This window comes from Mustelus asterias, chromosome 16, assembly GCF_964213995.1.
Source record: "Mustelus asterias chromosome 16, sMusAst1.hap1.1, whole genome shotgun sequence".
Lineage (NCBI taxonomy): Eukaryota > Metazoa > Chordata > Chondrichthyes > Carcharhiniformes > Triakidae > Mustelus > Mustelus asterias.
Window position 1 is genome coordinate 32,280,521 of NC_135816.1, and position 16,282 is coordinate 32,296,802.

Consider the following 16,282-nt stretch of genomic DNA (forward strand, 5'->3'; position numbering starts at 1 on the left):
ACTGCTTCACGTTTCCACGGGACCAGGTGACCGCAGCAACTGAGAATCAGAAGGCTTTTCCTGCAGTGAGAAAATTAGATTGAATGCCAACCTTCGATTTAGCAAAATTCCCAGCAAGGAGGGAATAAACACTGGAAGCAAAGCTGAGCTGCCATTGTAGCCAAAAGAGAAAATGCTGGAAAATCTCAGCAGGCCTGGCAGCATCTGTAAGGAGAGAAAGCTGACGTTTCAAGTCCAGATGACCATTGTAGTGTTATTTAAGTAAATGTGGAATAAGAGTCGGTGAGTGTGTAACTGCAGGATTGTTATAAACACTCATCTGGTTCATGGCAGTCCTTTAGGGAAGGAAATTCATCATCCTTATCTGGTCTGCCTAATATATCATTCCCAACAACAACCACAACATCTTAGATTGCATCTTCAAAATAATGTAACGTCCCAAAGGACTTGATAGTATTATAAACCAGTGTATGACGATCAGCCACATCTCATCAGCCATATCAACTCAGGCGGCCAGAAGCTTTGTTAAACAGGTAGGTTTTAAGAAGAGCTTTGTAAGACAGAAAGCAGAGTAGAGAGGTACAGAGGTTTAGAGATGGAATTCCAGAGCCCGGGTCGAGGCAAGTGAAGACACAGCCACCAATGGTGGAACAATTCAAATTGAGGATGCACAAGAGGCCAGATTTATATATCTTGCAGGCCTATGGGGCTGGAGGAGATTACAGAGATAAGGCAGGATGAGGCCATCGAAGGATTTGAAAACAAGCGTGAGGATACCAAATGCCAAAATCAGGGTGTTCCTTGACCAGGAGCCAGTGCAGGCCAGCAGGGTGAAAGGGGAATGGGATTTATTGCAACTTAAGACACAGGCAGCAGAGTTGTGGATGACCTTAAGTTAACAGAAGGTGGAATGTGGCAGATCAGCCAGGAGCGTGTTTGAATGGTCAAATCTAGAGGTAACAAAATGAAGACTTCAGCAGCAAATGTGTTGGGATAGGAGGTAAGCCAGGTGATGTTATGGAGGTGGAAATAGGTGGTCTTCACAATGATGACAGACCCTTTGAAATGGTCTAGCTAGTTTTCCCGAAGTGCTCTAGACATGGTCACTGTGGGAGTATCTTCACTATAGGTGCCTGGACTCTTCCAGGTTCTTTAACATTGAAACCAAGCTCTGGCTTGGCAAAGCATCAAGCATTTCACATGTATACTCAGCATACTTCTGCAGTTTGTCCCACCAAAGTCCCCATCTGACTTGCTTTTTACTTGCCTCTGATCCAGCTGTAAAGTACTTGTACACCTGCATTGTGGATTGTGAAAAAGCCTTGGACCGGGTGAACTGGCAAAATCTGTTGAAAGTGCTGGAGATGATCAGAGGTGATTGGAGAGATAAAAGAATAATTGTACATGGGACAGACTGCTACAATCAGGACGGGCATTTGATGAAACAGGACTTGGTGTAATCGGGCATTGGGTGGGACAAGGCTGTGTACTATCTCCACTGCTCTTTAACATCTGTGTCGAGGCCATGTTAAAGAACCACTAATGAAACAGAAAGTAGGAGGTCAATTCTGGAAGTAGTGACATTTGAAAACAACCAGGCCCTAGTGACTAGAACAACAGAGAATCCAGAGATAATAATGCATAGAGTAAATGAAATGGTGGAAGCTTGTGGACTGAAGGTTAATGTAAAAAAAAATGAAAGTTATATAGATTGGAAGAAATAATGGTGGGAAAGTAGAAAACAAAATAAATGGTCAACAACTGGAACAGCTTTCAGAGTTTAAGTACCTAGGAAGTGTCTTGTGTAAGTTTTAGGGCAAATCCTCCATGATTAAAGAACCCAGGGGTCAGGAAAATGGCCGGCTGGCTGTCAGGCCACATGAATATGCAAGAGGCTGGGAATAACGAGAAGGTCGAGACAGGGATGATCTAATCAACAGGAAACAAAGGAGAAACCATGGCCAGCAGACGAGGAGTAAATAGCCCAGCAACAAGACAATGAGAACAGAGATCATTCCATCCACGGACAACATCAATGACTCAGCTCGCTGATGGGATTCTAATCAGGCTGACTCAGAGAACATTTAAAAGACATTAAAATATCAATTAAGGGCGGTCCCGACAGTTCCGGCCCTTTTTGTTCCAGTCAATCAAAACTACCAATGATCAGAAACTGTTTTGTGTGAGAGAATCACTGGTTCAGGTTTTAAAAGGGACAAGCAAGCTCTGGCTTCACTCTCTCCACTCTCTTCTCCTGTTCCTGCCTACCTCTCGTTCGTCTCCAGCTCGCAGCCCGAAGCCCACTGAGCAATTTAAACTAGGATTGTGAGTATCCTCCGGTAATTCACGAAGTTCCCGAGATCATCATAGTGGATGAGGCTTTGGGGAAAGGGGGGGGCTTTTGCATGCACCTTTCATAGTTTAAGACACTGGTAAACTTGTGTTAAGTAAGCATTACCGTTGTGCCCGTTTTAGTATTCCTTCCATAGCTATAGTCTTATAGAGCATAAGGCATTGTGTGTTGTTTTCCTGGTGTTTGGTGATCTTGACCTTGATGTTTTAACAAATATATATATATATATCTTTGACTTCCATTGGAGTCCGTTTTGATCTTTTCAATTTCTCACCAACGATCTCTGACCAAGTCACAATATTAAATATCCCTTACCATAATTCCGGAGTCTAGAACTGAGGGTACTCTGGGCGCTTCGAAACCGCCCACTCAGGAAAGGCTGCCAGGTAGTGGATAGGCAGTAGTTTCCTTTTCTCTCTCTTGGGAGCGCTACTCTAGTGAAGTAGACGCAAGGTGGCCATTGTTCCATCGGCGAGAGAGAGAATCACTCGGGCATTGGTGGGGTTTGGGTAACGGAGAACCAAACCTAAAATAAGCCCAGTGGAGTTAAAAAGGGGATCCCGCTACAATGGCGGCCGCGACGGTGGAAGCTTGTGGACTGAAGGTTAATGTAAAAAAAAATGAAAGTTATATAGATTGGAAGAAATCATAGTGGGAAAGTAGAGATCAAAATAAATGGTCAACAACTGGAACAGCTTTCAGAGTTTAAGTACCTAGGAAGTGTCTTGTCAGAAGGTGGTCACTGGCATAAAGGAATCTGAGCATGAACGTTGATGGCAGAGAATGCATACTCTACACATAAAGAATTGCTCAGTGTAAGAATGAGTAGAGGTCTTAAGAAAATAAGTATCAAGACTGTGATCTGGACTGTCTAGTTGTACAGGGCTGAAACATGGACCTTGAGAAAAGTGGATCTCCACAGGTTAGAACGTTGTGAGATGTTCTGGAGCAGGATGGAGAAAGCACCAGAGCAAGGAAGAAGCTGTCCGGATGGTGGAGGTGGGAAGAACATGAGCGAATGTCATCGAGAAAGGCCACATAGTTGGATTGGCTATGTGCTGAAGGACGTGATTAAAGAAAGGTTAAAGGGTGAAGACCAATAGAGGGAAAGGGAATGAGAATGTTAGAGAACTTGAAATTGAAAATCAGAGGTTTAATGAGCATCTGAAGAGGAAACTGCAGGACCATAAGGAGCAGAATTAGGCCACTCGGCCCATCGAGTCTGCTCCGCCATTCAATCATGGCTGATATTTTTCTCATGCCCATTCTCCTGCCTTTTCCCCATAACCCCTGACCCCCTTATTAATCAAGGACCGCGATGTGTGGAGAAATGAGCAGAGGATCTGCTTATTGGATAAACATATGGATGCTATTGGAATAGTGTAGATTAGAAGGGCTTTAGATTGGTTCCACTGGTCGGTGCAACATCGAGGGCCGAAGGGCCTGTACTGCGCTGTAATGTTCTATGTTCTATGTTCAGGCAGATCACAACTGTGACTAAGTGCTGCAGATTCCACATCTATATTATTCTCTAAATTGCAGGCACAGTTAGTATGTGAGCTGCTGGCTCCGAGTATGAAGTGAAGTGACAGTGCTGTGCCCTTTTCATCCCTGCCCATCTTGCTGTACCTTCCATTGCCAAACCACCTTATAGTTCATGAGATCTGAAAGAGAAGTGACACCGAGGTAAGACTGTGGTGAGGGGAGAGGGCAAGAGGTATGTGATTTTGAACCATCTGTAAGATTGTGGGTTGAGGAGGTTTGTGGGAAGGAGGATTAGGTATGTGAAAGTTGTCATTCTCAAGAGCCCTCCTGCAGACCATGGCTTGAATATCGTTCCAATTTAGTGAGCACAGTCACCGCCCCCCCTCCCCACCCCCAAGACTCAAGACACGCATGCACGCTTGTCCTCTAGCTTACTTTTTCCTGCTATCTCCAATTGTGCACCACCTTGTCCTGCAAAAGAGTTGGAAGTGTGGTATTGAGTGTTGTGCAATCTGTTTGGCTGTTGTGACTGGCAGAGTTGAATAGCTGGCAGTTTGTACAAGCTGTGAGAGGCTTGCAGAAGTGCCAAGTATGTCAGGGTGAGGTGCTGTATGAATGTCTTGGCCAGGATAATTTTTTGTTTTAAAAAGGCTGCAATTAGAGATCTTAAGAGAATAATTATCAAGACTGTGATCTGGACTGTCTAGATGTACAGGGCCGAAACATTAGGGCGGCACGGTGGCACAGTGGTTAGCATTGCTGCCTCATAGCGCCAGGGACCCAGGTTCAATTCCAGCCTCGGGCCACTGTCTGTGTGGAGTTTGCACATTCTCCTCGTGTCTGCGTGGGTTTCCTCCGGGTGCTCCGATTTCCTCCCACACTCCAAAGATGTGCGGGTTAGGTTGATTGGCCATGCTAAATTGACCCTTAGTGTCAGAGGGATTAGCAGGGTAAATGTATGGAGTTATGCGAATAGGGCCTGGGTGGGATTGTGGTCGGTGCAGACTCGATGGGCCGAATGGCCTCCTTCTGTACTGTAGGGATTCTATGATTCTATAAAAAATGACAGCGCCCGGCCATGCTTAAAACTCGGGTCTCCAATATTAACACCCCTTCTTCACCCTCATCCTCCTCTCCCATCCCTAACCCCACCCCCGCCCCCACCACCACAGTCTCTCCAACTATCCTGTTACCCACTTCCTCATGAACAAGTGCAGTTGGAGGATATTCCAATTGACGGCAGTGCAGCAAGCTCAGTGGGTGGAGACCCCCATATTGGGAGGATTTGTTGGACAGGTATAAAAGGTTGAGGGGACTTGGACAAATATATTGTAGTTCTGCAGGTTATTTACTTGCAGTCAAATTTCTGCAATATTTTAATCCATGTAACTGAGTGCTCCCAGATGCACTGTAACGTGGGTGCAGAAAGAACTCCAAGCCATAAACAACACTAGAAATAGAGGAACAAATGAGCGCTGATATGATTAAGGTTGGAAAGAGAGGAAGGATTTTAAAAAATGTTTTATGGGCTTTTACTTGTTAGTTTCTAACTTCGGTGATGATAGTTTATTGCTAGGCCTGGTGGTATCGGGATGTTCTTGAAGAGCTCTGAAAGACGTGCTGTTTCGGTGGATTGGCCATACTAAATCCTCCCTTAGTGTACCCGAACAGGCGCCGGCTGGTTTGGTGCTTTGTGAACCTGGTTTTCCAGCTTTGTGAGAGTTGTTCATTTTCTCCTTAGCACGAGGTTGCTGAAGAGATTTTTATATTGAGTGTTTTATCACTCCCGTTCTTTGGACATCAGCAATATTGCCACAGTGGGGATGCCCCCAAGGGACTCTCCCCTTTTACATTTTACAGGAGTAAGTGTAGGGAGGAGCAACAGAGATATCAACCCATAACAGGCGACAGAGATAGAGTATCTCTGGCATGCGTCATTGCTGTTTTATGTGGACCTTGTCCTAGAACAGTCAAAACAAGGCCATCCTTCTCATCTCAGACTTTTAAAAAATTCATTCATGAGACATGGGCGTCGCTGGGTGGCCAGCATTTATTGCCCATCCCTAGTTGCCCTTGAGAAGGTGGTGGTGAGCCGCCTTCTTGAATCGCTGCAGTCCATGTGCTGTGGGTTGTTCCACAGTGCCATTAGGGAGGGAATTCCAGGATTTTTCCCCTGCGAAGGAACGGCGATATATTTCCAAGTCAGGATGGTGAGTGGCTTGGAGGGGAACACCACCTTTACTTGGCCAGTCATTCCTGCCTCCATGTTTATTTAAAGGTCCCGTACCCGATGCGTTATCTGTTCTTTAAATACATGCACTACCTTGTCCTTAAGGCCATCTTTAAATATTCCTTCAATGTCCATCCTCAAGAATGGTTTGGTAGCACCACCAGTGACTTGAGTTGTTCTGAAGGTCATTGCTGCCATGCTTTTTCAACAACGCCTTCCAAACCTGTGACTTTTACTGCCTAGAAGAAGCACATGGAAACATCATTGGTACAACTTTCCTTCAAAGTCATGCAACATCCTGACTTGGGACTTTAAACCATTCCTTCATCATCGTTGGCTGGCTCGGTGTTTTTTTGGGGGTCAGTTTAGCTCAGTTGGCTGGACAGCTGGTTCATGATACAAAGCGACACCAACAGCATGGGTTCAATTCCCGTACCAGCTGAGGTATTCGTGAAGGCCCGTCTTCTCAACCTTGCCCCTTGCTTGAGGTGTGGTGATCCTCAGGTTAAATTACCACCAGTCAGCACTCCTAAGCCCCTCCCCCCCCCCACATAAGGGGATAGCAGTCTATAATCATCTTATTAGGTAGAGACGACTTGTGTTGTAATGAATCTCTTCCCATTTTTCTAACTCGTTACTATTTATGACAACTTTACTGATCGGTTTACAGAACCTGGTGAGAAATCAAACACAAGGGAAAAACTCACTTGACCTCATCCTGACCATTCTACCTGTCGCTGGTCCATCTGTCTGGCAGGAGTGATGATTAGATAGTTAGCCCTGTGAAGATGAAGTCCTGTCTTTACACTGAGAACACCCTCTGTCATGTTGTATGGCACAACCACCATTTTTAATCAGATATGTTCAGAACAGACCCAGCAGTTCAAACTGGGCATCCACGCGGTACTGTATTGGGCCGTCGACAGCAGCAGAGTTTATTCAAACACAAGATGTCACCTTCTGATTGTCATATTCTCATCCTCACTCTACCATTGCCATCAAGTCATTGACCAACCCTGGTTCAGTGATGTGTGCAGGAGGGCACGCCAGGAGCAGCACCAGGTATTCCCAAAATTAGTTGCCAGCCGACTGAAGCTACAAGAGGACTACATGTGCATTAAATACTGGAATCGGCTTTCTTTAGATGCTGGAAATCTGAAATAAAAACAGGAAATGCTGGATCTGGTCAACAGATCTGAGAGCATTTGTGGAGAGAGAGTCAGAGTTTATGTTTTAGGTTGACGGCCTATTGTCAGAACTGTTCTGATGAAAGGCCAGACCCGTTGAGAAGTTCTAGCATTTCCTATTATTTATGCTGAAGACGAATAAATGATCAAACCACAGTGGATTAGATCAAAGCAAATACATCCAGTCATCAATGTTGATGGACAGTTAAACAACTAACTAGAGGTGGAGGCTCCATGGGTACCATCTCCATCCCCAGTAATGGTGGAGCCCAGCATTTGAGTACAGCGGACAGGGTTGGAGCATTTGGAACCATCTAGTCAGAAGTACAGGGTCAGTGATTCATGCCAGGTTCCTCCTGAGGTCACCAGCATCACAGGAGCCAGTTTTTGCTGTTTGGAATTTAGAAGAATGAGAGATAGTCTCATTGAAGTATATTGATTCTTAAGGGGCTTGACAGGGTAAATGCTGAGAGGATGTCTCCCCTCATGGGAGAGTCTAGGACTAGAGGGCATAGTCTCAGAATAAAGGAGCGCCAATTTAAGACTGAGGTGAGGAGGAATTTCTTCTCTCAGAGGGTTGTGAGTCTTTGGAACTCCTTGCCACAGAGAGCTGTGGGCCAGAGCCCTTGTGTATATTTAAGGCTGAGATAGATAGAGTTTTGATCAGTAAAGGAATCAAGGGTTATGGGGGAAAGGCAGGAAAATGGGCGTGAGGAATGTTGGATCGGCCATGATCCTATTGAATGGCGGAGCAGGCTCAAGGTGCCTCTTCCTGTTTCCAATTCTTCTAGTCTTATGGAGTGTACCTGCAACACATGAACTGTAGCGGTTCAAGAAGGTGGCTCACCTCCATCTGAGGAGAAACACTTTTAGACAGCAACTGGTTAGGTCTGGCATACACGGCCTGAAAGGGTGGCGGAGTCAGATTTTCAATTGTGGATTTCATAAGGAAATTGGATAAGCATGTGTCGGAGTACTGTGTACAGTTTTGGTCTCCTTACTTGAGAAAGGATATACTGGCACTGGAGGGGATACAGAGGAGTTTCACCAGGTTGATTCCAGAGTTGAGAGGGTTGGCTTATGAGGAGAGACTGAGTAGACTGGGGCTATACTCATTGGAATGCAGAAGAATGAGGGGAAATCATATACGATTATGAAGGGAATAGATAAGATAGAAGCAGGGAAGTTGTTTCCACTGGCAGGTGAAACTAGAACTAGGGGGCATGACCTCAAAATAAGGGGGAGCAGATTTAGGACTGAGTTGAGGAGGGACTTCTTCACCCAAAGGGTTGTGAATCTGTGGAATTCCCTGCCCAGTGAAGCAGTTGAGTTTCCCTCATTGAATGTTTTTAAGGCAAGGAAAGATCTATTTTTGAACAGTAAAGGAATTAAGGGTGATGGTAAGGGGGCGGGTAAGTGGAGCTGAGTCCACGAAAAGACCAGCCATGATCTTATTGAATGGTGGAGCAGGCTCGAGGGGCCAGATGGCCTACTTCTTACGTTCTAAAGAATTCCTGGGTAATGGGGAAAGAGTGGAAAAGGACAACTAAATTGTTCTTGCCGAGGACCAGTAAATACTGACCTTGCTATTGATGCCCACATCCATGGATAAACAGTAAAAATAAGTGTGAGTCTTGACTTCAATTGTCAGCAGGCTATGTAGCTGCTGAGAGTCTTCACAGCTGAGCTTCATCCTGTCCTCCCCCAACTTAGCACCTCGAGTAGGAGTTATGGTAAGTGGTTAGAGGAAGGAGTGTTGTCTGACTTTCCCCTCCCCAACTCCAAGATGCAAAACTCAATTATATGGCTTCAGCTGCTGCCCCGGTTAAGATTAGTTAACTCGAGACAGACTGGAGAGTTGTACCAAAGACATTCCCACTCGAGATGGTTTAGGTGGATAATTTAACTGAGCTATTTGGGAAGCCATCTTCACATTTGCCCACTCATTGCCAATTGATGGCATGCCCTAAAGCCTTGATGGTGGACCATTTGACCACTAGTTTCAATTAAGATACTCAGACTGTAAATAATTCTTAACTGATGTGCCTGCGTTTGATAAGCTTGCCACTAGAATTCTTCCCAGTCAATATACTTATGCTGCAGTCAGTCAGGGTTACCTGTATCTGCTGTGTGACAGTATAATTAAGACTTTGGAATATGAGCACGATATAAGAATTAGTTCAGTATTTTGATATACTAAAGTAATAATTAATGTCTTTTCCTGCCTGAATGAGGTAATTATCCTGATAACCATGACAGACTAACAGGAAACTAGGAAAAACAGTCATTTTTTGTTTTGCTTGCATGGAGGATGTTGCCTATTTATAGACCATAATAATTTGAGTATTTATATAAGTTTGTTTATTTTTTTTTGTTAAAATTAACCAACACGACATAGATCTCTGATCTGTCTTTGTGACTCAGTTTCACATCAGACTTTTTGCATTTAGCCACAAAACAACCTGCTGCACCTTTTCAGATGATTGTTCTACCCTCCAGAAACATCATCTGCTCCCAGTTCTGTAGGTTAGAACTGGGCTAGAAGCAGGAGTAGGCCATTCAGCCCTTCAAGCCTGTTCTGCCATTCATTATGATCATGGCTGATCATCAAATTCAAAATCCTATTTCCCCCCCCTTCAATAATTCAATACATAAGAGCTATGTTGTACCCTTTTCTGGTCGCCCTATTATAGAAAGGATATTATTAAACAAGAAAGAGTGCGGAAAAGATTTACTAGGATGCTCCTGGGACTTGATGGTTGTCCCAGTAGCATCCTCGTAAATCTTTTCTGCACTCTTTCTAGTTGAGTTCTAAGCGGAGGTTAGATGGACTGGGATTTTTTTTCCCTGGAGTGTAGGGAGGCTGAGGGGTGACCTTATAGAGGTCTATAAAATAACGAGGGGCTTAGATCTTTTCCCAAAGGTAGGAGAGTCTAAAACTAAAGGGCATAGGTTTAAGGTGAGAGGGGAGACATACAAAAGGATCCAGAGGGGCAATTATTTCACACAGAGGGTGGTGAGTGTCTGGAACAAGCTGCCAGAGGTAGTAGTAGAGGCGGGTACAATTTTGTCTTTTAAAAAGTATTTAGACAGTTATATAGGTAAGATTGGTATAGAGGGATATGGGCCAAACGTGGGCAATTGGGACTAGCATAGTGGTTTTTAAAAAAAAGGGCGGCATGGACAAGTTGGGCCGAAGGGCCTGTTTTCATGCTGTAAACCTCTATGACTCTATGTTAGAAATCTATTTGGCTGCATCATCAGCGTCTATGTTTAAACCATTCCATTCCTTTGTAATTTTCACTGGTCAAGGCATAGGCGCCTTGGGACTCTGAATTAACAGACGTTATGTGTTATGTGCCTGTGTTGCTTTCACGCTTAAGAACTTTGTAATTGATGCTGTTTGGGTTTGTGGTTCCTGGTCTACACTAGAGCTAATTGATAGACTAAGTGTGTTTACTGGCATCAGACTGCGGCACAAAGGTCGGTTAGTGAAGAGATTTGATAAGCGCCTGATGTTCCTTTAGAATATCTTGCTGAAAGTAATTGCGCTGTTAACTATGAAACTGCTTTCATGTGTCATTATAGAGACCCAATCCCAGGAGATATTAGAGCACTGCTGAATGAATTGTGCACACTATTCAGAATTGCTTAAACGGTGTGCAGTGTTTAAAGTAAGGATCAGATACCCAGTCAGTTCAGATTCTTGTAATTTAATTTTAAGGAGTAAAATTAATTATCGGGGAAAAGAGATGCCGCAGTGTTGATGCAGTGCTTAGTTAAATATAGCATTGATTAATAACGAGCAATTTTCTTCCATTCCCCCCCCCCCACTTCACTTACCATGGCGTACTTAGTTTAAAGAATCCCTGGCACTGCCAGGCTGGCACTGCCCAAAGGGCACCCCCTGACCCCGACCTCCCGGGAGGGCCTCGGTGGTCTCTATCCCCACCAGCGGGGTGAGCACATCTGTTCCCCGTTGGTGGGTAAACCCCACTGGTGGTAGACCTCGCCTGGGGGGAGGGGGGGACACTAGCGGGCCCCGAGACTATTGTCCCGGGTCCCACTAATCACATGGGAATTCAGATTTTCAAGTGGTAATTTGCCCTGCGCCAATTTCTGGCACGGAACTAATTACGTGGAAAAAAAGGGCCTGGGAGACTCAATCGGCCAGACGTTGGTCGCGAGTCCCACTAGAGGCCCCCCCGTGATGTTTCCCAGCCCGCGACGCTATCCGAGCAGCGCAGAGGGCTGGGAAAATCCCATCCGTGGTGAGGTACTGTATAAATACAAATTTTCTTTCTTCTTAGAGAGCAATCTGGAGATTGTATGGAAATAATTGATAGTCTGCAAGTTTCTGGACTCGGGGCATTCCGTTTGCTGTTCACCTTAGCCCACAGTTGCCCAATTCTTGCCCAAGTTTAAATCAGGGCTAGAGTCTCCTTAATTGTGGGCACCCACACCTCAGGAAGGACATACTGGCACTGGAGCGGGTCCAGCGGAGATTCACACGGATGATCCCAGGAATGGTAGGCCTGACATACGATGAACGTCTGAGGATCGTGGGATTATATTCATTGGAGTTTAGGAGGTTGAGGGGGAGATCTGATAGAAACTTACAAGATAATGAACGGCTTAGATAGGATGGACGTAGGGAAGTTGTTTCCATTAACAGGGGAGACTAGGACGCGGGGGCACAGCCTTAGAATAAAAGGGAGTCACTTTAGAACAGAGATGAGGAGAAATTTCTTCAGCCAGAGAGTGGTGGGTCTGTGGAATTCATTGCCACAGAGGGCTGTGGAGGCCGAGACGTTGAGCGTCTTCAAGACAGAAATTGATAAATTCTTGATTTCTCGAGGAATTAAGGGCTATGGGGAGAGAGCGGGTAAATGGAGTTGAAATCAACCATGATTGAATGGTGGAGTGGACTCGATGGGCCGAATGGCCTTACTTCCGCTCCTATGTCTTATGGTCTTATGGTCACCCTTTTTGAAGACTGACTGGGATGCCAGCTCTCTGCTTGTGTGGTGGGAAACTGGATCGTTTTCATGATGGCTTCATTTTTCTTTGATAAGTTTCTGTGTTGATATTGTTCATTATGTAAGCCTTGGCTTAGTGACATCACCCTGCACATCCCAGTTAGAAAGTCATGGGTTCAAGATCCATGTTAAAGGCTTGAGCCAATAATCTAGGCTGACCCTTGGGTGCAATACTGAGGGTGTACTGCACTAACTGTGCTACCTTTTGTATGAAATCTTAAACTGAGGTCCTGCCTTCTCTTTCAAGTGGGTACAAATGATCCCAAAGCAGCATTGGAAGAAGACCAGGGTGTTGTTCTGATGTACTGGCCAATATTTATCTTGCAACCGACATCACTAAAATGACTTATCTGATCATTTATCTTATTGCTGTTTGATTCAATCGTGGCTTACAGAAGGGAATTGGATAGCACATGAGGGCAAAATATTTGCAGGGCTGTGTGCTGTAACCATTCGATGATTAATTGGCTGTGCAGCATTTTGGGACATGTTGAAAATTTGAAAGGTACTGATATAAATTGAAGTTCTTTTAAAAGCTTTTGTTTTGGAGGTAAGGGGGTATCACTGAATTGTATAAAGGAATGGGGAGATGTGAATTTTCACCTGCCATAGGCAATCTTGCTGACTAAGAGCGCCGGAAAAGTTGGGTGTTTACATTTTAGTGTTAATGCACCAGTCAGTTGTGGATCTGAATTGGTTAACCTTTATTTCCTTCCCATCTCTTTTCTATTGAACCATACCGGAGTACAAGCTCGTGGGCACCAGTAATAACATTCTTTCTTCATTAGCGAGCTACTTAACCACCTATAGTTGAGCTGAACCCTACCTAAAATTTATTTATTAGTTCACAAGTAAGGCTTACATTAACACTTCAATGAAGTTACCGTGAAATTCCCCTAGTCGCCACAGTCCGCCGTCTGTTTGGGTCAATGCACCGAACCAGCATGTCTTTCAGAATATGGGAGGAAACCGGAGCACCCGGAGGAAACCCTCGCGGACACGGGGAGAACTTTACCCATGTTCGCAATTACACAGACACACATAGGGGAATGCTGATTGATTGTTACCCTCCATTTAGATCATGGGCAATGGTCACAAATATACTGCTCCCAATGCTACCCTGAGTGAGATGAGCCAGCTCAGCACTGATTCTGTAACCTTTGTGTATGTAGCGCAGGTCTACATCAGATTACCGGGGCAGTCATCGCAGAACTCCAGTGGATGAGTTAAAAATTGAAAATCCTGAGCAGCCTTCTGTAAACAACTTCATATTCATTTCCAATAATTTATTTAGGTTAGACATGACCGTGCTTACATCCTAAATTGTCACTTCTAAGACCATAAGATATAGGAGCAGAACTAGGCCATTCGGCCCGTCGAGTCTGCTCCACCATTCAATCATGGATGATAAGTTTCTAAACCCCTTTTCCCCATCACCTTTGATCCCTTTACCAATCAAGAACCTACCTATCTCTGTCTTAAATACACTCAATGACCTGGCCTCCACAGCCTTCTGTGGCAGTGAATTCCACAGATTCACCACTCTCTGGCTGAAGAAATTCCTCCTCATCTCGGTTCTAAAGTGGCGACCCTTTACTCCGAGGCTGTTTTTTTTTTTAATTGATGATTCGCTGAATGACAGCAAATGAAAGCTGAAATAACTTACAACCTGGGCAAGCTTCCATTTGTAGGTGCAAATCTGCACAAAATTGTCCGACAGCAGGTTATTGCAGATAAGCAATTATAAATTTCTGATGTGAGTTAAATGAAGGAAATTAAGGGGTATTCATGAGCTGGTTACTTCAAAGCCATTTTCTGATGAAGCTGTAAAATCGTACCTCCATTTGAAGGTAGTGGAGCCTTAAATAATTAAACCTGATCATCTGTTATGTACCTCCTTGATTATTTGATAAATCATCTTCCTGTGCTTTTCATCCCGTGGCTCACGCTTTTCTGGGTAGCTAGGGCTGGACGAAAATATATCTGCTCTTGTTCCTTCAGAGAATGCTTTGAAGTTTTGCTAAAATAATTGAAAAAAATATATATCCATTTATTTTCTCCCACTATCGCCAAGAAAACAGAGAAAGGCAACCTGTTCTTGGGTTTCGCCTTTTTAAGTTAGCTAGTGTTGAGAAGTTGGATCGAGTCATTGTAAAATACTAGGGGGGAAAGTATTACATGTCCTGTTAAAAGGTGGTGCTTTTTCTTGCTTAGAGATTTAAACTGTAAATACGTAGAGGGCCCAAAACTGAAACATTTATATTGAAAGGCCAAGCAGCAGTTTTACCAAGACAACAGACTTTTTGATTTTAGCCAAATCAATTTGCACTTAGATACAAAAACCTGTTAAATTTAAATCTGATGGTTTTGACCACCTATGAGCAGTCCTATTGTGGGAAATACTGATATGTCATCACGGGTATAAAAGGAGGGGGCAGGGGGACAAAGAGGTAGAGCAGCTGCCACCTTCCAGAGCTCTCAACTGTTGAAAGAGAGGGAGAATCGCTGGCTCTCATAGCTTCATCTACGTCTTCGAGAAAGCACCATCTAGATAGCAAAGGTACCAAAGAAGAAAGAAGTTCCAGACAGAAGAATCAACAGAGAAGGCCCAGAATATTCTGGAAGACACAAAATCTGGTTGTAATTTAGAGAGTGACTAAATTCGCTTTTTGTTAATGAGTGGGGAGTTGTATTTATTTGAACAGCATTCCATTAGAATCTTGTTTTATTGGGGAATAGTTAATAGTTAGAAGGAATTTATTTGGTTTGTTAATAGTTAATTTGTTTACTGTTCGATAAATAAATTATTACGTGTTCATTTTAGAGCGAGTGTCGGGGATTTATTTTGTATTTAATCACGAGAAGTTGCTGAAGGGCAGGTCACACTACTTCACACACACACTTTTTACAGATTATTAGGCGAGGTACTCCTCTTTGGGTGTTTCGGTATTAGTTCTCAGAGGGGGGATCCACCTCTGCTTTATAACACTAGTAAGAAGTTGGCGTGACTGCTGATAAGAATGGCTTTTCCCTCTGACCTCAGTTAATATTTCCCCACAGCATCGTGACTAAGATTCAGACATAATATTTAACGTCCCGTTGCTTAGTAAAGTTGTACATTAGTGCTCCGGTGAGGTACTCGACTTTGCGGCCTCGTTGCAATGCTAATGTAAGCCTACTTGTGACACTAATAAGTAAACTTTAAAAACAAAACTGGAATCCACTTGACTAAATTCAGGTTTAAGTCCTGAAACTTGGGCCTGATTCTGTAATGTTCACACACAATCCTCATCCTGCTCCCACAGCCTGCCTTCCATTTAATAAAAAAACAGCAGCCAGCCACATTAGCAGCTTTGGGAAATTCTATGTCGGATTCTCTGTCCTAGGAAATTCCGCGAAAAAAACTAAAGGAAAACCAAGTGACCCGAAGGAGCGTGGGAAGAACAGATCGAAGGGCAGTCTCGAGAAGAAAGGCAAGTTAAAGAGTGAAACGCGGTCCTTATTGAAGCAACTTGGTAAGTCACCTTGTAGTTTTACACGAAAGAAAAATCAGAATCGGCAACATACTGGTATTTCAGTGCCATGTGTGCCTGGGAGGCGGGGTCTAAGCAGAGGGGAGGTTGTTCTACACTCATAAGATGATTTTGTCAGGAGAGCTCCAAATGTTTCTTCCCCAACAGGAAGAAGGTATCTCAGATTCCCCGGCATTCAATTCTGTAAACATGGAGCAGGCCACTTGCTCGCTTTCAGTATGTGAAATCTTTCCTCTGCACTGAATGGTACCACGTCTGTCTCTGAGCCAGAATGCCCAGGTTCAAGTCCCCCTCCAGGACTTGTTGGCCATGGAATCCAGCCACTGGTGCAGACAGGCCAGCGTGTATGGCCGCCGGTCCCCAGCCTGCAATAGGGAGAGTTCAAGGCAGGAAGGACGTCTGGCTCTTAAAAGCTCCCGCCCTGAATCCCAAAAATAATCATTGATATGGATGGA

At 44.3% G+C, this 16,282-nt stretch overlaps 1 protein-coding gene across 10 annotated transcripts in view; it reads left to right on the forward strand.

Moving 5' to 3' along the window:
- The window catches only part of jade2 (jade family PHD finger 2), a 171,314-nt gene that overhangs the window by 130,892 nt on the left and 24,140 nt on the right, over positions 1-16,282 (forward strand). For 6 of the 10 annotated variants that reach the window (XM_078230855.1, XM_078230854.1, XM_078230857.1 and 3 more), the window contains one exon: positions 15,681-15,809. In XM_078230855.1, coding sequence (XP_078086981.1) covers positions 15,681-15,809 — 129 coding nt within the window. The remainder of the gene's footprint in view (positions 1-15,680; positions 15,810-16,282) is intronic. The other 4 variants (XM_078230861.1, XM_078230863.1, XM_078230860.1 and 1 more) reach the window with 1 other exon arrangement.